Source organism: Myotis daubentonii, chromosome 13, assembly GCF_963259705.1.
Source record: "Myotis daubentonii chromosome 13, mMyoDau2.1, whole genome shotgun sequence".
NCBI classification, from domain to species: Eukaryota; Metazoa; Chordata; class Mammalia; order Chiroptera; family Vespertilionidae; genus Myotis; species Myotis daubentonii.
The window spans coordinates 55,372,411-55,397,158 of NC_081852.1; the positions used below are offsets into that span (position 1 = coordinate 55,372,411).

Consider the following 24,748-nt stretch of genomic DNA (forward strand, 5'->3'; position numbering starts at 1 on the left):
TGGACAGGGCTCCTAAGGAAGCAGACCTTTGACATAAGGAAAGTTCTGCTTTCCTGAGGAGACGTATGGGCTGCAAGTCAGGGACGGTGCTGCCTTAGCACTGAAACCACTGAACGATAGTGGTTTACGCCTTCAAGTCCCCCTAAGAAATCTACTGGCCAACACCTCCAAGGCTTGTTCTTAATATAAATCCTTTAAAATAATGAAAGAGCACTAGATTTAAAGTCGAAAGACCTGCCAACAACTGGGAAGGAATATGGACAACATATATCAGTAAAAAGGTTAGTATCTCTAGGAGGAGAAATGGAGGGACATGCTCCTCGCCCTGCCCCCTCAGACCCCCACCATAAAATACAGCAGGCAAGGTCAGAATCATTCCTAATCAGAATCTTATTCACGAATAACAGACAGATTATTATTATTTTTAAATATATTTTCATTGATTTCAGAGAGGAAGGGAGAGGGAGAGAGAGATAGAAACATCAATGATAAGAGAGAATCATTGATCGGCTGCCTCTTGCACGCCCCACACTGGGGATTGAGCCTGCAACCCAGGTATGTATCCTGACCAGGAACGGAACCCTGACCTCCTGGTTCATAGGTCAAGGCTCAACCACTGAGTCACGCCGGCCAGGCAAACTGACAGATTATTTTAACTTAAAATCCAGAGACTGTGAGGGCACTTTCACATACTGCTAGTGGAAAATTAAAATGATACAGCCTTTCGGGAGAACCAGTTGGCAATATGTGTTTATATTAAGGTCTGTTCGCTCACTGCAATATTATGTGACCATGAAAAGAATTCTGTAGAGGTTTCTATAGACATCAAAAAGTCATTTATAGAAAACTATCACAAAATCTCGGTAGAAAAAAATTACTTTTTTGTCAAACACAACATACAACCTACTCATAACTTGTAGACGTTCCTCATGTAACAAGAACATTTAGGGTTGCTATCAGGGCAAAGCAGATTGCTTCTACCTTCAATTCCTGTGAATTTTGCTAACTTTGATAGAAAGCAAGCTTTTCTCAAGCTGATTCCATGCACCAGCTGTGCTTTGAGCCAGACAGACCGGGTTCAAATCAAAAGAAAGTCATCCTTCTCCTTCGACCTCACCGGCCATGTATGCTCGGGCTCTGTTTCTGTCTCTTCCTTCTCTGCTCAGTCTCCACACCCCAGAGCAGCGTTCCCCCACTAGCTGGGGGGAGGGCCAGGTGCTTTTCATTTAATTTACAACCCACGGCAGAACAATAACCTTATAAAACGCAATAAAAATGAATTATGAAACAATAAAATCAAAAGGCGTACAGAATACGTTTGCTATAAACGTTCCAAAAACTTACTCTCAATTATGTGTTTATCTCACCAGGGACCACGAACAGGGTGTGGGCGGGCACCAGGCAGTGGGCCACCTTCGAGCAGCGTTGCTCTAGTGTAGTGGTAGGCAAACTCATTAGTCAACAGAGCCAAATATCAACAGTACAACGATTGAAATTTCTTTTGAGAGCCAAATTTTTTAAACTTAAACTATATAGGTAGGTACACTGTTATTAACTTAATTAGAGTACTCCTAAGGCTTAGGAAGAGCCACACTCAAGGGGCCAAAGAGCTGCATGTGGTTCGCGAGCCCCAGTTTGCCGACCACGGCTCTAGTGAATGCCAGTGTCTACTCCATTTTCTCTTCCCCAGGGATGTCCCCAAGCTTCATGCTGACAAATCTGCAGTCAAAGCTCTCGCCTGACCTTCCCCCGAGATACACAGATGTCCAGTGCCTGCCTGACCCTCCGCCCCCCCTTGGATGTCTCAGAGGCATTTCAAAGAAACACATTCTAACAGAATTCAGGATGCGATGCGCTTTCCAAAACCTGTTTTGTCTCCCTACCTCCCTACACAGAGCCACACCCTCACTCTCCCCGGGGCGCTCTCTCACCCTCAGGGTCTATCTTCATTCCATCAGTAATTCCTGGCAACTCCTGGTTAAACATATTCCAGTGATCTGTCCGCTGGTCTTCCCTCCACTGCTCTGTCGGCCTCCAAGTCACATCCTTTCTCCCCTCTCTGCTTTCTCTCCTGCCAACCTGTAGCTGACAGTCCTCAATATGAAGTCTTAAGATGTGAGTCAGGCCCTAGCTGGTTTGGCTCAGTGGACAGAGAGTTGGCCTGTGGACTGAGGGGTCCCAGGTTTGATTCCCATCAAGGGCACATGCCTGGGTTTCGGGCTCGATCCCCAGTAGGGGGTGTGCAGGAGGCAGCCGATCAATAATTCTCTCTCATCATTGATGTTTGTATCTCTCTCTCCCTCTCCTTTCCTCTCTGAAATCAATAAAAATATATATTTTTAAAAAAGATGTGAGTCAGATCGCATCATGCCCCTGCTTAAAACCCTCCTATTAAGTGTTTTCTGAATCCCCCCGAATATTTTATAATTGCTGTGTTGAATTTTAAATATCATAAAAATCAGTTTGTTAATGACAAAATGCGTAAGTACTCTACTAACAGCTGCCTCTTGTTCCCACACACAAAAAATGTGGAGAGAATTTTTCTTTATGTCCTATCATTGCATTATTTGAGTTTATTTCCAAACATTTACAAGCAAAACAAAACAAAAATAGTACATTCTGCACGCTACATTGCACCTGCTTCTTCGAGTAAAACATCCAGAGCAGCACGTTGAATATGAAAAAAAAAAAATCTCTTCCTGATTCAGTGACTTTGAGCCGATGAAAAACCCTCCAGCGGGTTTTTATTTCTGCGGGAATAAAACCAGACTCTTCCAGCCGCAGACAAGACCCGACCCGGCCTGGGCTGGCCTCCCTCCAGCCTTGTCTCAGATTTCATTCTGACAACACAGACCTCCTCTCTGCAACACACCAGGCTCCCCTCTGCTCCCCAACCTCTGCGTTTGCTGTCCCTCGGCCTGTGACACAGGTCTCGTGGCCTTCAGGTGGCTGGGCTCCTGCTTATCATTCTGATCTCAGCTCCAAGGTTCCCTCTCCAAGCGAAACGGCTTCCCCAGCACCTCACAGGTGCCCACCCACCCGCCAGTCATTCTCTTTGAGTAACGGGTTAACTTTCATCAGAGCCTTTATCCCAGCCGTGGGCAAACTACGGCCCGCGGGCCGGATCCGGCCTGTTTGAAATGAATAAAACTAAAAAAAAAAAAAAAAAGACCGTACCCTTTTATGTAATGATGTTTACTTTGAATTTATATTAGTTCACACAAACACTCCATCCATGCTTTTGTTCCGGCCCTCCGGTCCAGTTTAAGAACCCATTGTGGCCCTCGAGTCAAAAAGTTTGCCCACCCCTGCTTTATCCTCTTTGTGTGTCTCCATCTCCCTCAGCCCTCAGAGTGTCACAAACTTGAGACTAGACGCCCCTAACTGCGCTGTCCACGGCTACCGCCGGCACGTGAACAGGCCTGAAACATGGTCAGTTCGCATGAAATACTTGTTGAATCCCTAACTGAGTGATTCTGAGAAAGGCCACTGAATAGCCCTGTGAGTCTACAATCTCAGTGGCTCTGTTTCTTCACCTGTAAAACGGACGTGCCCGTGCCCACCCCATCTAGTGGCTGTGAGAAGTCATTCCTTCATAAACAATGAACGTATGGAAGGCACTTGGCGCAGGGCCTGGCAGCGGCAGTCGGTGAGCCGTGGCTAAAAAGTGCAGTTGACGCTTGAACAACACGGGTTTGCACTGCATGGGTCCAATTATATGCAGATTTTTTTTTCAATAAATACATGGAGTACTGAGTATGTGGTTTCCCTTCCTCATGATTTTAATAACCTTTTCTTTTTTTCACTTACTTTACTGTAAGAATACAGCATATAACATACAGGGTGTCCTAAAAAAAATATACACACTGTAACAGCTGATAGCTCAATTTTGCAAATGAAATGGATTTTAATGAACACTGCATTTATAATTATTCAAAATGTGTGTATACACCCTATATATGACATACAAAATATGTATTAATCAATTATTTATGTTATCAGTAAGTCTCTGGGGCAACAGTAGGCTATTAGTAGCTAAGTTTTGAGGGAGCCTAACTCTCACATTATTTCCAGGGTCAGCTGCAAATTGTGTGCAGTGACCAGTGAGAGGCTTACACTAGAGCATGCCAAGTTCTTCACAGGCTTATGAGACACTTTCTTGGCTCTGCCAGAGAAGGTGGGGAGAGACTTTCGGGGAGAAAATGCTGAGTTCTTCCAATTTTTCATGTGAGGGCTACTGAGCCAGCAGCATTTGGGCGCGCACCTGAACGTGCCCTCGTTTCTGCTCACAGGCTGGTAGGCCCCGGGGGAACCTGGTTCGCACTTGCATTTATACGTCTTTTGCACTAAAATGCCAACCTGGGTTTGCAGATGTCTGGATGGAACCTGGAAACCCCACTTAACTTTGGATTTAGAATGAACCTTACTTAACAAGGCACCAGTGTTCTCAAACACGCCTGTACAGAAACATGACTCCAGTGTCAGGATCTCGTTCAAAGAAATAGGGGATAATCATGCACTTATGTGTAACGTCGAAGTTATAGGGAAAGCATTAGGGAAACTAGAAGATGCGTTTTCGCTGATCACACCCTCAGTTCATCTTTCCATAAATTTATGTCAAGTGCTTTAGCATCACACTGCTACATCTAAACCAAGAGTCATTGATTTCACTCTCCTGCATTATTATTAACTACCTGGCCCTACCTGATCCTGCCCACATTTAAGATTATATCTGGCCTGGCTGGTGTGGTGCAGTGGTTGAGCATCAACCTATGAATCAGGAGGTCATGGTTCGATTCCTGGTCAGGGCACATGCCCCGACAGTGGGCTCAATCCCCAGTAGGGGGCGTGCAGGAAGCAGCTGATAGATGATTCTTATTATTGATGTTTCTCTCCCTCCCCCTTCCTCTCTGAAATCAACATATATATATATATATATATATATATATATATATATATATTTTAAAGATTAATCTGACCAAGGGCCAGCTTATTTGATTCTGTGACATCCCACTCCTAAAATGTCCATTTTACTTCTATGCTTTGCTGTATTTTTATTATGTTCTTGTAAATCTGTGTTTATCGCCAGTTTTAGCTGAATGACTAGGAAATGAATCCAGGAAGAAGTCCCTACCTAATGCGGTTCCTAATAGTACACCAAGGATGTTAGAGAAGGGATGAGGATGGCAATCCAAAGATTCCCTGCAGAGCAAAGCTCCTCCTGTCTGCCCCCTCATTTGATGAAAAGGGAGTTGCAGCCGCACAAGAGCAAACAGAACTAGGTGTGCCTCTGTGCAAGCTGACTGATTTCTTTCCATGCCGAGAGAGAGAGAACGAGAGCGAGAGCGAGAGCGAGAGCGAGAGAGAGAGAGAGAGGTAAATCATGAGCATTTGTAAAAACTGTACTTCAGGGCTTATTATGTCAACACACTGTACTTTGGCCTCCCAATCCTGGCATTTCAACATGACTGATTCAACTAGATGAAATTCTCAGAGCCAGACACAGGCCTTCCTATGCTTCAACCCACAGGCACGTCACACAGGAGCAAACACCTGCCGGTAAGAGGCAGAGAGGCGAAATCTGAACTCAGACTCATGCTTTTTTAATATATTTTGTTCTCATGATTTCAACTCAAGAAACGTTTATTATGCGCCCACGAGGTACATGGCACCATGCTAAATGTTTTAAATGGGCAAGACATATAGTGCCGTCAGAGTCCAAGGTCTGAACCTCAGCTCTGCCATTTCCTCGCTGTGTGACCTTGGCAAGTGGCTTAACTTCCCTGAGTCTTACTTGCCTCATCTTCAAAATAGGGCTAATATAAGCCTCACAGAGTTTCTGTTAGGATAACATAGTATTACTAGGGGACCGGTGCACGAAATTCGTGCACTGGGTGTGTGTGGGGGGGGGGGGGAGTGTCCCTCAGCCCAGCCTGCCCCCTCTCACATACTGGGAGCCCTCAGGTGTTGACCCCCATCACCCTCCAATCGCAGGATCGGCCCCTTGCCCAGGCCTGATGCCTCTGGTCTAGGCGTCCGGCCCGGGCAGCGGGGACCTGCAGCTGCAGCGGCCCCGCGATCGTGGGCTTCGCTTTAGGCCCAGGCAAGGGACCCCTAGCTTCTGGGACTGCCAGCTTCGACCGTGCCCAGCTCCCATCGCTGGCTCCACCCCTACTTCCTGCTATCACTGGCCAGGGCAGAAAAGGCACCTGATTCTCCGATCATGGCAGGGGGGCAGGGCAAAGGTGGCCCCAGGGCCGCCTTTGCCCTGCCCCCCAGCTCTTAGCTCCCCCCTGGGTTTCTGATCACTGTCAGTGGCAGGGGGCTTCTTCCTGCTTTCCCTTTCGACTCCCTGCATTGTGCCTACATATGCAAATTAACCGCCATCTTGTTGGCAGTTAACTGCCAATCTTAGTTGGCAGTTAATTTGCATATAGCCCTGATTAGCCAATGAAAAGGGTAGCTCGTACGCCAATTACCATTTTTCTCTTTTATTAGTGTTGATATTTGCAAACAGTAATTGCCAGTATTAATTGGATGTTTATTATAGGCCAAGCATTGTATGACCACATGTAATGCTTGCAACAACCCTATGAGAAACTTGCTGCTTACGAGGAAACAGGCACAGAGAAGTGAGGGCACGTGCCCAGGGTTACCCAGCGGGGAGTGGCAGCGCTGGGGTTTGAACCTAGAAGGTCAGGTTCTAGACTCTTCTGACTACCAGGCTATCCTGCCTCTCACTGCCCAGCACATAGTGAGGACTCCATAAACGGTACCTTAAAAAAAAATGCTTCCCTCGCCCCAGCCGGTTTTGCTCAGTGGATAGAGCGTTGGCCTGCGGACCAAAGGGTACCTACCGGGTTTGATTCTGGTCAAGGACAGACTTGGTTGCAGACTCCTCCCTGGCCTGGCCCCGGTCGGGGCTCATGCAGGAGGCAGCCAATTGATGTGTTTCTCTCACATCGATGTTTCTCTCTTTCCCTCTCTCTTCCACTCCCTCTAAAAATCAATGGAAAGATATCCTCAGGTGAGGATTAACAAAACAAAAAAAGAGAAATGTTTCCTAAGTACAAGGTAAAACAAGCATGTCCATCTCTATAGCTAAGAAAACTATTAAGATAAGAGGCTCCAAAAAAGTAGTGCTTCCCCCAGCCCCTCTCACACAGTCATCAGAGCACATAAGCTGGACCTTAAAAAATAGACACCATTTTGTCAGAAATTCATGAAGGAAAGGGTATTCCAAGTGAAAATAGAGTCAAAAACACAGTTGTGTTTAGGCCTGACCTAAGCAATGGTTTCAAAGGCAAAAGAGCGAAGTGGGCCATTCGGGTCCTAAAAAGTCGTGACCACCACGTGAGCGGAGGGAATCTGCAGGTCACTCAGGAGCAGTGGGCGGGGGCGGGGCCGGAAGCTCTCTGCTTAGGGAACCACCGCGATTCCGCCATCACCTGTAGAGAATGAACTAATCCAGAAGTCATTTCCGCTTCCTGCGCCTGTCCCTCCGCCCTGTCAGTGTGTACGCATGGCCAATGAACTCCACTCTTCCCTCCAAGAATATGAAAAACATCCTGGTACTTATCCCCAGAGAAGCCCCGAAGGCAGCAGTAGAGGGATCTGGAGGTGACTAAAGAGGCAGTGGGGGTCATGAAAGCTTTCTGATAAGGGAGCCACGCAATCAAGGCCGATCTGTAGGAAATTAATAGGGAGAGAGACACAGAGTGGAGTAACAGGGGAGGTGAGTGACATTGATAACAACTGCCCATTTGTACAAATGGCCCGGTTTACAACTGTGGTTGCTTCCTTTATATTCTCTAAATTAAGGAAGAGCATTGCCGGAAATGAATGACTTAAAAGGCTTTATTAGACACTGACCACACTTCGCAGGACACACTCACCCTGGAACTGCCGAACTGCTGAAGGGATGAGGAGAAACTATATAAGCCATGTGAAGTTCTGTGCTGGAATAATCCTCATTTTCCCAGGAACCGTGAGCTAAGTGTGGAGACTTGGGCTGCCTATATCTGCAGCTATCCTTTATGGATATTATTTTTCAGTTCTTAACAAGCATACACAGTAGCAAACAGACATGGATATAGAGACCGTCTCTGGTTGACCAGCTTGCACTACCCAACCTATACACACGCGATCCAGAAGAAGTGCAATTCGACTCTGAAATTATGTCTCTACTGTCAGATAGACCGAGACAGATGCAGAGACAATGAAAACATCATCTCTGCAGGTTTCCAATAGCTCCAGGCCTCCGGAGGCCCTGTGTGCGCCCAGCCCACTCTGTTCGATGTGTAGGCATGTCCAACAAATTCACCTCTTCCCTCCACCTCATCTGCTTTCAAAAAAACTGAAACGAACCGGCGCGTATCACAGAAGACCAGGCAGGGATGGCAGCTGAGAAGGTCGACAGCAGCCGCACCTGCACGTAGCCTGGGTCCTAGGGGACTGGTTGCTAGCTCAAACACGAGGCTGGAATTAACCATTTGCTTGATGTGGCATTCCCACGGTCGTGGTGCACTGCGAATATAATGATTTCTCATCAGACATCTTGATTTCTAAGCCGAGTCACACCCTCTGCGGGGTGGCTATCTCGTTGGGCACCTTTTCCTTTCTGAAACCACAGAAGGAAGGGGGTTCCTGCCTCTGGCCCTCACTCGCTCTCCTGGGTGAGGCCAAGTGCTCTAAGCCGAGTGTTAGGCAATGCCCACCTCTTAGCTGTTGGCTGCATTGGCTTCTTTCTCGCCCCAACAGTGTAAGTGATCTGTGGTACAGGATGTACAGTTTGTTTGCTAGCTACAAATAGTAACAGTAGCCAGAGCTAAATTTTATTCATAGTTATTCACAAATCGAAACAATAAACACACATATGCAGGGCAGGGCAGGGCTGGGGTGAGGGGAGTGAGGTGCCTGGGGAGTAAGGAGACATCACTCTCAGGGTGGTATCTTATTCCCCTCACCCTAGTCCTGGCCCTGCACGCATGTGCATACACCTGCACACGCGCGCGCACACACACACAAACACACACACCCCTCAAACCCAAGGATGACCAAATACTATACAAATCAACAAGCCAAAGCCACAGATCAGGGCTTCTCATGTTTTCTTTAAAGGTATACTCAGTTCAGGTCAACATCTAACAAAACTGTGTTTATCTGCTCAACACTCTCCAGTGGTTCCCATCTCACTCAGAGTAAAAGCCAAAGTCCTTCATTTGGTTCACAGGACGGCTCAGGACCAATCCTCAGGACGCCCCCCCTCCCAGCCCCCAGCCTCCCTCTGACCCTCCCTCTTAGCCTCATTGTGCCTCATCCAACCACATTTCTGACTCAGGATTGGAACGGCTGTTCTCTCCAACAAGAATTTCCTCACTCCAGATATGACTTGTTTTCTCTCCTCCTATTTTTTTTAATCCACACCCGAGAATATTTTTCCATTGACTTTTAGAGAGAGTGGAAGAGAGAGGGAAAGACAGAGAGAAACACTGACGTGAGAGAAACACATCACTTGGTTGCCTCCTGCACGCACCCTGACCAGGGCCCAGGCCGGGGAGAAGCTTGCCACCAAGGTACGTGCCCTTGACTGGAATCGAACCCAGGACCCTTTGGTCCTCAGGCCGACGCTCTATCCACTGAGCCAAACCGGCTAGGGTGGCATTTTTTAAAATCTGTTTGGGCACTGCTGTAGCTAATGCTCTTAAGACAATAAATATTTATTGCCTGAGCTTTGACTAAGATCTTGTTCCTACTACTCAGGTGGGTAACAGTATCCATGAAAACTGCTCCCCAAATAAAGTCAAGCTTATCAAATGACCTCCACTAGGGTCTTTGTCATCGGTCATAACTTTATGAAATCATTAACAATATTCCTCTAGAGAAGTAAATTCAATGTATTCATAAGAGCACATATATGTATAATCTAGTTTAAGCAGAATACAAAACCCAGAGAAAGACTAGGAAATGAATTTGAGAAGAGACAGCTTGGGGAAGTAGACATGTTGTTGATAACACTTTGAACAAACCAGAGGGCAGATATATTCATAACCTCCATAAGCACGCCACTAAATTTTAAAGTGCATTACATATGACAACAACCTCCTATAAAACATCTGTCCTCTAACATCCTATTAATGAAATAAATTTCCACTAACTGTCATCCCTTTTATGTGACCCAGTCAATAAGGTAGTGAAATCATTTTTTCAAAAAAATGTTATCCTAACATGCATTAAAGTCGTATTTTATAGGTGACATTTAGCGTGCCAACATCGATTCCATGAAGAATATTTTATTCTGCAGTGGGTAATACAAAAGTAGAAATCATTGTGTTCACCGTAAAAACAGCCCATGGGTGTGCCAGGGCCTGTCCCCTGGCTTACCTATCACTACTTCCTGAGAAAGATGTTGCATAATTTAGCCATCATGATTCCGAAGGCTGACGCGCCTGATGGAGAACCTGACTTAATTACCAATTTCAACAAAAGGAAGAGAAAGAGCCCCAGTTAGTTTGGCTCAGTCGATACAGCATCGGCCCGAGGACTGAAGGGGAGCGGGTTGATTTCAGTCAAGGGCATGTACCTCGGTTGCAGGAGGGAGGCTAAAATCGATGTCTCTCTCCCACATCGATGTTTCTCTCTTTATATCTCTCCCCCTCCCTTTCACTCTCTCTAAAAAGTAATGGAAAAATATCCTCAGGTGAGGATTAACCAAAAAAAGAAGAAGAAAAAGGAAGAGAAAAAAAGTTCTCAGTTACTAATACTTTCCTGCAAAGTCAAAGAACTATATAAGGGAAACCAGTGCTGCTCTGAATGAATACTCAAGCAGATACTCCTCATTTCTCACATTCGCATGTCCTCTTTTCCAAATAAATGTTTGATATTTTGTTTGTTACCAGAAACAACAGGAAGAGACATAAGGGAGGGAGAGGGAAGATACTGACATTTTCCTAGTTCTTTTGACTCCATATAAAAGTTGGCATTTAAATTCTCTTATAAATTAGAGTTGATGTTCTTACATTGAGCTTTATGAGCCAATGCTTCCCAATAAATTAAACCAACAAACCGAATGACTATCACATATAACCCTTTCTAAGAGCAAAATGGGCCACTGCTAGTTTCCGCTTTGGGGTCCTCAACCAGAATATGTTATAAATGTCATTAAAAATGGAATTCAGCAACCTGCTCAAGAAGGAGTTTCATTTTTGTTGGCTTGAGAACACCCAAGGCATCACAGATTTCTCAGAAATGTACCAGCCCTCCTCGTGAAGCAGGAGTCACATCTTGCAAAAGCAAAAGTGATAAACAGCCTAAAATGTTAGCGCTGTGACTTGAGGTGGCAGCCAGCATCCTCCCAACCCCTTTGCCCAAGTAACATTACATAAAATGCTGCCAATCTCTGCTCCCGGCTGCTGAAACTCCAGCCAAGAGTTCAACATTACAGGAATTTAGTCAAAGTAACATTGAGTCATCTGATCTGGAAATTCATTTTTAGTTTCAGGATTTGGAGAAGTGGAGGGTCTTCTGAGATCATCCAGGAAAGATATGGGAATAGGGAATGGGGATCTCAGAAGAGGGTCTGCTGTGTGGTGTGCCCAGGGCCGCACAGCCGGAAGAGCGGGACCCAGGGCCGCACAGCCGGAAGGGCGGAACTCAAGGTAGAGCCCAAGTCTCCCAACGCCTCACCCAACCCCTTCTCCCATGGAGGGCCTGCTGCATTTTCATTATTTTAGAATAGGGACACTTGGACTCAACTAAAAAAGAACCAATTTTCAGATTTTTAAAAATATATATATTTTTTATTGATTTCAGAGAGGAAGGGAGAGGGAGAGAGAAATAGAAACATCAATGATGAGAGAGAATCACTGATCAGCTAGCTCCTGCACACCCCCTACTGGGATTGAGCCTGCAACCCAGGCCTGTGCCCTGACTGGGAATCAAAACCATGACCTCCTGGTTCCTAGGTTGACCCTCAACCACTGAGCCACGCCGGCTGGGCTCAGGTTTTGTTTTTTTAACTGAGGGCAACAAGTAACCATGAATAAGAATAAATAAGCCAGCCTTTGGGAAATATCTCAGCACCAGACAATTTTGCTAATTTCTAGTCCCAAATACAATGGATGAATCCAGAGAAACTTAATCCTGTAATAGGCAGTGAGGCTGGCTTTAGAAGAAGTGAGAGAAAATGTTTTTTCCCCTCTGGTCTAGAAGTGGTCCATCTCTTGGCATAAATGAAGGAAACTTCTGTAGCATTTTCTCCTGCTGCAGAAATAAGCAGTTCCTGGCTGGTCAGAGACTGGAGGGGGCCAGGCGGGAGGCAGCCAGGAGAGGGCCAGCCAAGCCACCCACAGAGGGGCTTTGAAGTGTTCTCTGGACCATGTTCCCTTACCATTTTCTCTGAGACATCAGTAAAACCTCACTGAAAATTACAGTCTGATACGGATGGCTACGTCCTAAAAATCTCAGCACAAAGATGTTTAGTGCAGCAAACAAAGTATTGACCAGTAAAGGACATGCTTGGGCACTAAAATATGCTATATTTGTCTGTGCTAATATGGAAAGATCTCAAGATAGTAGTATGTAAAAAAGGCAATGTGAATCTTTTGTTGTTGTTTTTTAATCCTCACCCGAGGATATGTTTTTTGTTTTTTGATTTTTATTCTGAAAGAGAAAGGGAGAGAGAAACATCAATATGAGAAAGAAATATTGATGGGCCACTTCCAGGATGTGCCCCAACTGGGGATCGAACCCGCAACCTTTGGGTGTACGGGATGACACTCCAACCAACTGAGCCACATGGCCAGGGTAGCAATGTGTTGTGTTTTGTTTTGTTTTTAAAGTAAGCAGTTAGGTAGGTAGTAGTTTTATAGGTAATAAATGGATTGATTTTCGTGTCTTTGTATGCACATAACTTTTTTCTTGAAGTGAATCTCAAAAAACTGAGGATAGTGTTACTTCAGGGGAGGGAGACCTTTCACTTTGCATTGGTATTATTTAAACTGTTCTGTTTGAATTTAACTTTATGGTTATACTAGAGGCCTGATGCACAAAATTTGTGCAAGAGTAGGCCTTCCTTCCCCCAGCTGCTGGCACCGGCTTCCCTCTGGCACCCGGGACCCAGGCTTCTCTCACAGCCCCGGCTTCGTGCAGAAGGTCGTCCGGAAGGACATCCGGTCTAATTAGCATATTATGCTTTTATTACTATAGATTGCTCTTTTATATCAAAAGAGTTTCCCTGGACAGTGAGATTATAGCTCTAAGGTTTGAAAATAAGCTTTTAGCTTTTCAGCTCTGAATTGGTTAGTTTTCTAAATTACACCTTGGGATCAGATACTCTGTGAGCCTCTGGCCAAAGCACTTCAGAGAGACGAGTGGCCAGGCAGGTGGGTGGTGGAGAGGTGATCAGAGGCCCCAGCAAAAACAGTTTCATATTGTGTTTTAGTTTTACATAGGGCTAATCTCCCTTGACTACGCTTCTTTTAAAAAAAAGGGGGGGGGGGTGTTTTTAAATATATATATTTTACTGATTTCAGAGAGGAAGGGAGATGGAGAGAGAGAGAGAGAGAAACCTCAATGATTGGAGAGAATCATTGATTGGCTGCCTTCTGCATGCCCCTTACTGGGGATTGAGCCAGCAACCCAGGCATGTGCCCTTGACCAGAATCGAACCCGGGACCCTTCAGTCCTCAGGCCGACTCTCTATCCGGTGAGCCAAACCAGGTAAGGCTGATTATACTTCTTTTTCAGAATTTCATTTCGTTTGCTTTACAGAATGAATAATAGTGTCATTTCTCCGTGTCTCTAAGAAAAGATTCCGCTGGCATTTTACTTGGAATTTTACTTCTTCTATGAAGATATTTAAAGAAAATGAACATTTTTACAATATTGTGCCAGATCACCCAAGGGCATAGTAGGTCTCTCCAATGACTTCAGTCTTTTATGTCCCTCCATGCAGTTTTAAAATTTTCCTCACAGTGTCCTTGTATCTTAAGTTTAACTTCAAATGTCTTATTTCTCAAATTTAATATGCTAATTACCTTGTTGTTTTTCAGTTTTAAAAGGCATGCTGTTTCCTGTATTTGGAACACTTTTCCACCACTTCTCCATTTGGCAAATTCAACTTCAAGGCCCTCTTCCAATATCACTGGCTTTGGCCCCACAGCCATCCAATCAGGATGGACCAGGGCCCTTCCTCTGTGCTCCTGCAACACCTTGTATGTACCGCCATCAAACCAGGTCACAACGCGCTACCCATCTGCACACAGGCCTCCCTCCTTCATCAGTCCGGGAGCTCTGTGAGTAGAGGAGCAAGTACCATACACTCACACCTACCCCTCCGCCAGCCTGGCCCATAGCAAGAACACTGGTTTCATCGAATGAGTGAATGAATGAGCAAATGAATGAATGAATGAATGCCATAATCATGGAATATGCTTCTTCATGTTCCAGTAGCGTTTTTGTAATGCTAACAATGAAAATATTGATAAATGGTAGAATTTGGGATAATGTGATGACAGGACTTTTTCCCTCCTTACAAATAAGCCATGTTTAAAAATGTAGAAAATTATCTTGCATAATGGGAAATTATAAATAATTAAGAACTGAAAACCAGATACATTATTTCCTTGGCACATGTTTCAGCCGAATGTGAAGAGGCAGCATTGTGGTGGATAAAACATACTCCAGCATTAACAAGACCTGAATTTAAACCTTGATCAACCACTTATGAGCCAGATGATCTCAGGCAGGTTTCTTGACTTCTCTATGCCTCATTTTCTCTATCTGTAAAATGGGCATTATAAATATCTTCATAATAGAGTGGCTAAGAGACATCTCAAACTAAAATGTCCAAAAGGCTTGATTCTCCCACACCCCAAACTTGCTCCTTCTACACTCTTCCTCATCCCAGAAATTGACGTGCTATTCTCTCAGTTGCTAAAAAAAATGGAGCTATCCACAATTCTCCTTTTCCTTTTCCTCTATGCTTCCAATCCATCAGCGAGTCCTACAAGCACTTCCTTGGAGATATTTCCAGAATCCAGTGACTTCTCACCTGCTGTTCTACCCTCTGCTCTAAGCACCATCTTCTCTTGTTTTGACCATTTGGCTGTCTCACCTCAGAGTCTAGAACAACTTGAGCACCTAGTAGGTGTTCAACTAGTACTGACTAAATGACAGAATAAACGAGTACATTATTCATAACTACAGTTCCGCAGTTTATATAACGTGTCTCACCAGAGAATGGAGTCCCCTAAAATAAACAGAAACTAAGGAGCTGCAGATAAAACCAAACCATCACTGATACTCATGCTCATTACTCACCTGAATGCTTAAATGAATCAAAATAACGATTCCCTTGTTCAACACAGAACAACGATCTCTCTAGAATCCATTAGAGATCGCCATCCAACCCCTTTTCTGCATTTTTTGTAACATTTACAAATCCTGGTTCCCCCCCACCCTCTTCCCCCAGACTCTGGGACTCCTCTCCTTCTGTTCATTCCCATTTGGAGCTAAAAGCCAGAAATAGCTGCTTACTTCATTGTCCTCATTTCCCTTCATTGTTACCATTCAGTTCTCCGGTGCTCCTCTGTTGTGGATGTGTTTTTCAAATGAATTCTCAATAAGCGAGAAAGAAAAGCACAACTAAAGACCTTGGACACAGTTGTAAGCACAACATATTATGGGATATCTTCTTTAAGGCAAACAACTTGTAAATGGTCTAACATAGTCTACATATGTGCCATCCACTATTATTCTCATATCCAATAATGTTAAAGAGCTGGAGAAAGAACACAGTGTACAAAACTGAGAACTTTCATTTATTAAAATGTGAATAACAATAATTATGCATGTAGAGCTCTTCCTCTTATGAGCCTAAGATAATTATCTAACAAAGGGCCCAAATCATATGATCTCTAATCACTTAGCAAGTAATTTTGGGTGCTTGACCCACAGTTCCTGCTTTCATTTTTATTCTAATGCAGTGCTCAATAATATAAAGGATTTTCTAAATACATCTACTAAATAATGTCTTGCCCACCCACTAATTATGAAACAAAATATGGACAATTTCTGTACAGTGGTAAATGCATATTAGATAATTTTCTCAATAAAATGTGCTGGGGAAACAAATTTCAAATATATTGGCAGGAAGTCATGGAGAAGGTAGTGAGTCCAAGGATAACCATAGGCTTATTGCGCTACGCATTTCAAAGCGGCTTCGATGCTCCGTTAACTAGAAGAAATATAGCCCCTCGTTTAAAATGACTGTGGAGGTACCAAAGGCATGCCACAGCTCCTTCCCACAACAGTTTTTCTCTAATATTTACCCCAATAGAAGGAAACTATCATGCGAATTGCAAAAGAAAACAGCAACAACTATTCCAAAAATTCATTTGACTTTGTGCTGTTACTGTTTGTCTACAACAGCCATTACACCTGAGCGCACCAACTAGGAAAGTGCCGAGAAATGTGCTGGATTGAAGAGGAGGAAAGAGCCAGCCCAGTACTTTTAAAAAATATCTTTTCATTGATTTCAGAGAGGAAGGGAGAGGGAGAGAATGATAGGAACATCAATGATGAGAATCATTGATCGCTGCCTCCTGCACCCCCACACTGGGGATGGAGCCTGCAACCCAGGTATGTGCCCTGATGGGGAATCGAACCGTGACCTCCTGGTTCATAGGTCGACACTCAACCAACTAAGCCATGCTGGCCGGGCCAGTGTTTAATTTTGATGTAAATAATATATGATGCAGTTAATACTACAGGCCGATGTTCAGATATTGACCAAAATCCTACCTTTTGAGATGAAGGAATGCTAGCTAGAAACTCTACTTGTTAGGAAGGCCAGAGCCCCAATTCACCTAGGGTAGCCCCACTGAACTCCTGTTATCTCAGTATCCCACCAGATTTAGCAGAAGTATCCCATGTGGATGATGACTTATATGGTACGTGTAAAATATACTAGACACTTAAAAGTGAGCAGTAAATGTTGATCAGCCCCTATTTGCCCAGCCTCATACAGTCACAAAGTCTAACACCCTTTAATATTTCTCCACCCGCAAATCATGACAATCCTCACCCCTGAGTGCTCAATGGATATTTGTTAAATGACTTCATTAATTAATACTTTAGCATCATCAGCCCAGGAATGGATCTGAAATAAATCTGGCTAGTCTAGAAAGGAGGCTCAATAAATATTAGCTGGCTGAAGAACAGAGAGGAAGTTTGAAAGATCAAAAGAGTGAACCACTGTGCACCACACCGTCTTCTTGCTTGCTGTCAAGAGATTTTCAAATAAATGGTTGGCATTTCTACATGTTCTTAGGGGGAGGGGAGAGAAAAAAGCATGTGTTTTCTTAACTGTGGAATCCCTTTTATATCTAATATAAATTGCAACTCCACCAGCTTCTATCCCATTCTCAATAAAGAAAAATGTGATAACTCAATTTACACTAGGCAATACTTAAGTTATACTCAAATCCAATGTCTCCCTTTTAATAGTCTTATTTAATCTGCATCAATCCCTCTATTGCTCTCCTTCTCTCTGCCTTCCTCCCCCTCCCTTAAAACAGTTTCCCCTCCCTCCAGTTGGTAGGTGAGTTGGTTTGGGCCCCAGGCCTGTGACACGACAATGACATTTGTATTCTAGACCATGAGGTGTTCACAAAGGCAGCAAAGAGTACATCCTAGCTCTTGCAAGGGAGAAGGCAAAGCTAGAGACGGGGCACCCAGTGGAGCATACAGGAAACACGGGGCTCACTCTGTCCATGGTGTGGGGTCAGGGGTGTCTTTTTAGTCTTGTCACACTGTCACCATGGTGCCTCTCAAGAAGCCCTTCAGGGAAGTGAACACAGCACAGGTCCTTTGGGCACAGCTGCTCTGCATGGCGAGTGCTGCACATCCAGAGAGAGAACACCCCCACTGTATAGTCTAGTGACGGCAACATTGCTGTCACTTTCTAGCGTGATGTTATAAGACGGAATGAGACAGGCAGCTGGATTGTCAATGATGTGCGTTTGACCGTGAACTCTAGGAAGGCTGAATAGATGTCTATGGGAAGGATGGACAGACAGACGGACGGATGGATGGACGGATGGATGGGTGATATTCTTAGAGACTGTTGCTTTAACAAGGGTGAAATGCTGAGCACTCTCATCCCTTTTCCTTTTTCTACCCAAGAACATTGGAAACCAGTGATTGCTCAGACAATGGCAGCTGCAGGTGAAGTACAGTTCAAGCCTTCATGAGACGTGTCTTATGAATGGAGCAACACAATGTCAAACGGTATCGAGTGACTAGTGCTTCTCATGTCAATGAACAATCGTGAGTTAAGTTCCAGAAGAACCTGAAACCACAGGCTCATGAAAAAGGAAAGTTTCTCCCCTAAGAGGATGAAGACTAATTTCCCATGTAAGATGACGAATTTCACTAAATTCCATCTTTCACTTTGAAGGGCTCTCTGCATGGGAGCTGTTTTGTTCATCTCCAGAACGGAGGGAACCAGTCAGCGCCGGTGAACTATGCTGAGTGAAGAATGCACGCTCCCCTGGGGGCATGGCCTCGCGCCCGCCCCTGCCACAGCCAAACATGCTGCTGGGCTGTGTGCATTCCGCCTCCCTGTGCCGCGCTCTTGGTCCTGGGATGCTCTGGGGTCGGGTAGGACACCAAGGACAGGGCTCAGGGAGCCTAATCTGCCATAGGAAAGGGAGGGAAGCCAGGCGAGGGCTTTGGGCAAGCTTCTACCTAAATGAGAACTGGGGCCGGGATGAAACGTAACTCACACCGGACCATTTGGCAATAAAACGCCATCTCGAATATCGTGGGCGGCCGAACAGCCAGCGCTGAGTTCTTCGGGGTGTGCGGACAGACCTCGCACTTCCCTTCTCTGCATCTGCACTTCTCTGCTCAGGAGCAGCCTTCGCTGTGAAGGATTGCTGGCTTCCTACATCATCCCTTCATCTTCCCCAGCCTTCTTTCCCTCCTCACTGCCAATCTCCGATCGCCCCCACCACGTCTCAGGCTCCTTCCTGCCCACAGCCCCCTGCGTCCCATGGCTTCTGAGAGGGAAGCACATCTCTCAGCCTCCTGCCTGCCAAGTCCCCACTCACCCTCCGAGATCCAACTCACACTCCACCTCCTCGGAAGGGAAGTGCTCCCGTTGTCTCCAGTCACAGCGAGTTGACCCTCCCACACCAGATGAATCATCCCTATGGTGAGCTTTATCAGGTGTACTTGACTACACACACACACACACACACACACACCCCTCAGTGTGTGTTCCTAAGGGAGTGGGACTAACCATTTTTCATCTGGTATACCTAGTCCCTCACAGAATGAGGCATGCTGTTGCATTAAGTGATCTGAACTTCCACATAAGATCAGAAATACGTACAGGTTCATAATATCAGTTACCAAACAAGAACTTGATTAATCCTTGAAACACACACACACACACACACACACACACACACACACACAATGACTTGGTATTTATAGCTTTAAATATAAGAACTGTTCTAAGAATTGATTTTGCTATAAATTCAAGAACACATATATCAAATGTATTAGAATCACTGCCTATGGGAGAAGGGAATAGGATTGGGAGGTGAGGATAAAAATGTATCGATAAATAAATTAAACAAGACAGCTCTGCTAAACCGATGACCATGAGCCGTACCTGAGTGGTGTAACTGACTCCACCTTCTCCACATGCGGTCTCAATATTTTTTTTAAAAGTAATGCGTTTCACATATACACTGTGGGGACAAGTCAACCTTCTTAAAATCTTCTCTGAACCATGGCTCTCCCACATGTGAAATACTGATGTCAAAAACTGCTTAATTCATGAAAAAAATTATTGATTGAATTGGAGCCCATTTATTTTAAATGCAAAAGGGAAACAAAGGGCTTCCAGGAAGTGTTGTGCTGCTGTTTCTATTTTTTTTTTTTTTTTTTAGCACCCAAATTAGTAATGACTAAACTCAGCCATTGAATATCTCTTTTCAGTGTGATAAAGTGCTGGGGAGTTCTGTAACTCAGAGAGCGGAAAACCTGTAGCTGATACAGGTCAGAAAAACGGCCGCACATAAGAAATCGAGGTGCATTAATCTTTGCAACATCACATGAGAGAAACTGATAAAGGTAGTGATGCAACGAGTAGTATCGCAGGCAGAGCGACAGGAAGCAGGGAGAGAAGCAGCAGAACAGAGTCTCCCCTTATCAATAGCACATACATCTTTGTGGCGCTCCATCGCAAACATGGAAACGGAAGACAACAGTAAAAATGGGTGTAGCTCTGATTCCTACAGTCCCTCCGCACCCCAGCCACACCAACGAGCCACTATCCAGCGGAGGGCTTGGCGGCCACTCTGTGGAGCTGATGGCAGCCCTCACCCCTCTGCCTTCCACAGATACCGCCTGCCACTCCGCTTGGTCTGCAATGAAAACTCGAGCCAAAGTGAGGACGTCTGAGGCGGGTCCTACCCCACCACCGCCCTCATCCCTAGTCTCAACCACAGAAAGGACAGACAGCCGTCCCTGCCCATCTCCTCTCCCCTTCGTCACTACCAAATGTCCACGAGATGTTTCGAAACGTATTGGAAATTCCAAGTTACTTACAAAGGCCAATTCCTTTGAATCTCAAATACGGAGCATCTTTTCTCTCTCAGTAAATCAATGATTGTGATATTTGCTATAATATCCAAAGGACTAATAACTGAGAGGCAGTAAGACAACGCGGATGTGATCAGAAGGGAGGAAATCAGAATCTGCCACTTCACTCGGGACAATGACATAGACCTTCAAACTCGGTTCCTTCATCTGTAAAATGGGGGGTGACAGTCGTATCCACTTGCCTGTTATTCTGAGGATAAAATGATACAATACATGGAAAGTGCCTTACATATACAAAGCATCAGTAACTGATACTTATTATCAAGGCTTTCCCTCTCCCCTGCAAGATCAGTCAGGCTGTAAACTGTTAAATGCTAATTATCAGCATGGGGTTGGGAGAAGAAACAAGACAGCTGAGTGAAATGACTACATTTGACTCCAAGCCATCCTGCTGGACACCAGGTTCAAGGGGAAATACTGCAGAATTCAGTCCCAGTCCAGAGCTCTAGCCTCTGGGTCACTGGGTCCCTCTTCATTTAACATCCTCAGAGAAACCACAGAGACCCTGTGATGGGGGAGGGAGGGGCGGAGACAGTGCTACTGGGCCAGGGGGCTTCCTAATGGATTTGATGCTTCCTAGGACATGCTAAGGCTCCCAGCCGTAACTTGGCTCCGACGGTGTGCAGGGTCCTGTACTAAGGGTTTGGGTGGTGTAAAGCTGGGTCAGAAGCCAACTCTGACCACAGAGAGTTTTACTACCCATGAGGGACATGCCCACATGTTCCTGGCGGTACTGAGGACAGAGGGCATGTGGGAAAGCCACGGTCTTTGAACACAGTTCAGAGACGTACAGCTGGAGGCAGCCAGGGGATCCCGTACACACCCAGCCCCCTAAAACCATACCTGTCCCGCCCCCTTTTCTCTTCTCCTCTCCGACATGCACAAATTATTAAACATCATTAGGCAGGTATTGTCTCCGCATCTACGAATGCCATTTATGTCATTCCTTCCAACCCTCACCACTCCATTTCCAGGTTCAGAACCAACCAACCGTACTGCCAGATCAACCACGGCCAGTTTCCTTAAAAAGGAATTTAAACATTCTGGCTAGAAATGACTCTATGTGTTACACGCCCCAGAATGAACCCTAAAAAGCAGCACTTCACTACCCAGCACATTATTAAATTCCTAAACTGCCCCCCCCCCAAAAAAGGCAGGGTTAACCCTTCAGAGTTTAACTGCAGCTCCTCCAAGTTTCAAGGTATCAAAGGGGGTGGTACTTACTGCTTTCAAATACAGTTTCTAAAAATAATATTTTCCTTCCATGCTTATGGCAAAGCAACCAAGTCACTTCGTGTGAATTGCTGGCAAGCTGCACAGTGACTCGATTTCTTTAATATTTTTCACTCATAGTAGCAGCCGCGGCGGCATGTCTGACTAACCCGCCCTCCCCACATCACTGCTGGCTCCAGATGGCGAGACGCATACCCCCCTCACTCTGGCCTGAAAAGCTTTCTTTTCTCTTTCATCTGTTTCACCTGCAACAATTGCTTCACTCCAGAAAGAAAATGGGAGGGGGCGAGGGGCGGAGATTCATGCAAAGAGGAGTACAGGTAGGGAATTTACTTTTTTAAATGGGTGTAAGCACTGCAGCTTTAAATCTTACTGCATCAAGCCCTGGATCCCTTCCATAACCGAGCTGCAAAATGGTAACAAGAAAGGAGGAAAAAAATATCGCTTCCTCCCTCCTGGCCGGCCCTCCAGGCGGCTCCTCAGCAGGACCGGCAGCCGCGAGCCCATCCCCCAAGCCCTCCCAGCTCAGACCTGCAGCTGGTCCCGACCAGCCAGGCACCGACCTTGGCCCGCAGGCTTCGCCCACACCCGGAGGTCAAGGTCAAGGGCGAGGGCTTCCTGGCTGCACCCACCCAGCCGCCCCGAGCCCCGGGATCAGATGGCAAAGTTTCGGGCCGGGTTGGGGCCGGCGCGGCTCTCTCAGCCCCTCGCCCTCCCGCACCTGCCTGGCCCGCCCTGGCCCGCGCCCTGCCCCCTGGGCCCCGGGCGCGGGGTCCGTGGACCGTGCCCACCTGGTCCCTACTCACCCCTGGCAGACATGGCTCAGCAGCAGGAGCCCAGGAAGGGAGCGCGGAGGAGAGACCCCGCAGGGCGCGGGGAGGGAGCGGCCCCGAACGCACACCCGCGCGCACACGCGCCCGCCCGTGGGGAGGCGGCTCGCAGCGTGGGCACGCCTCCTGGGTGCCGGACACCTGGCCGCGCCGGGACGCAGTGGCCACGGGGACCCGCCGCGGGGCGCGGCGACGCTGACAGCGGGCGGGCGGCCCTGGGCGGGGCCCGCCGCCTGGCCTCCCGCCGCCCGGCCAGCCCACCGGGTCCAGTGGCCGCTGGGGACGCGCGGGCCGCTCTGCTGCGACGCCGGGCGGGGCTTTTGTCCCCGAGGGCGTGGAGCGTGCAGTCAGGGTCTACGTCTCCCCCTCTCCCCCGGGTTTTTAATGTAAAATAATAACCAGTATCGTTGCTGTTATTCCAGGCTTTCCAGCTCCTGCTTTGGTCTCAGAGAAAGAAAGTAGCAAGAGCTGCTCTGTCGCCTCCCTTCAAGGATGCCTTTGCAAGGAGGGGGAGACCACTGTGGCCTGGGTGGCTCGGCCCTTCATGGGAAGACAGGTCTTGCGCGGTCGCATGGGGGTCAAAGCAAAACTAGAAACCAAGGACCCCCTTGGAAGTCAGCCGGGTGGGACGGGGCGGGACCCTGGAGGGAGGTCCGGGGAACAGGGCTGGCCAGCAGCTTGGAGTCCACAGACAAATACCCTCTAGACCAGCGACTTGCCTTTTCATCTCCTGGCAGCTAAACTAACTACTACAATTCTGCGGAACACCAGGAATATCTATTTTTTGCCGATCTCACAAAATATTAGTATATAATTTTGATTCATTCACACTAGACAGCTATTGTATTGGCGGTTGTCTTTTTTTTTTTTTTCTGACGATCTCAAGGAAAAAGGCCAGTGCCCCTGACTGAATAGCCAGGTGTTGCCGGCGTGAAGAATTCCTGTGGCACGCCAGCCTGCCTGCTGTGGCACACGGGTTGAGAATTGCTGCTGTGGACACATTGGGTTCATTGCATACATTCTGAAGCGTCAGGGCTGTGCTGGGCTGGGCTGGAGAGGAAGGTGAATACTCTACACAGACCCACTTTTTCTGTATATTAGAGTAACAACGAGAAAATACAAAAACAATCTCCCACTGCCCTGGCGTTTTATCAGCTACAGCCTGATGCGAGTGAGCAACATGACCAAAGCCGCCAGATCCAGCAGTGCTACCCTGAGCAAGTGGGACTCTAGCTTTGAGAACAGGTGTGGTGTCTGAGACCTCTAGGATGGTGGGAGAATTCCAAGAGCCAGGGATTCCCACTCACTCCCTTCCCTGTCTTCTATGACACCATACGCTCTCACGATAGAGGTTCTAGTTATTGTCTATGCAGGCACTTCCCAAACCTATACAGATCTGTTGGGAATTTTATAATAGGTCTGACAAATCTGAAATATTCAAAGAAAAGGTGAATATAATGGCTCTAGAAAAAAAATAATTGGTGGATAATTGAGCATCACTGAAGAAAGCCCAATCAAATGACCATGTGGGTAAGGGAATACTAGGAAAAAGATAATGAGAGTAGAAATTTTCAAAGTAACTTCCTGCTACAAAAGTTAACTAATTATTCATCATCCATCTTGATAACATCCCTTTCACTGTCTTCTAGGCAGAAAATTTGCCAGTTGCTTCAATCTCAAAATAAGTCTTCTTTCCCACTATCCTCAGTCCACTATTAACCTTTCTTCTTACCCAAAGGAGATTATATGACTAGCCTAGCTGCTCTCCTGCATCCAGCCTTTACCCACTCGAGTTTATTCTGCCCATTGCCTTGAGAAGCCTATAAAATAAAAGGGTAATATGCAAATCAACCGAACAGCAGAACTACTGGTTGCTATGACGCACACTGACCACCAGAGGGCAGACGCTCAATGCAGGAGCTGCCCCCTAGTGGTCAATGCACTCCCAAAAGGGGGAGCGCTGCTCAGCCACAAGCTGGGCAGGCTGGCTGGTGTGTGCAGCAGCA

At 46.3% G+C, this 24,748-nt stretch overlaps 1 protein-coding gene across 1 annotated transcript in view; it reads right to left on the bottom strand.

Moving 5' to 3' along the window:
- Window positions 1-22,979, bottom strand: part of ABLIM1 (actin binding LIM protein 1) — a 243,771-nt gene extending 220,792 nt beyond the window's left edge. Inside the window, exon 1 of the mRNA XM_059661512.1 lies at window positions 22,719-22,979. Within this exon, the coding sequence (XP_059517495.1) occupies window positions 22,719-22,731 (13 nt within the window). The 5' untranslated portion in view covers window positions 22,732-22,979. The remainder of the gene's footprint in view (window positions 1-22,718) is intronic.
- Between the last annotated feature and the right edge of the window lie 1,769 nt (window positions 22,980-24,748).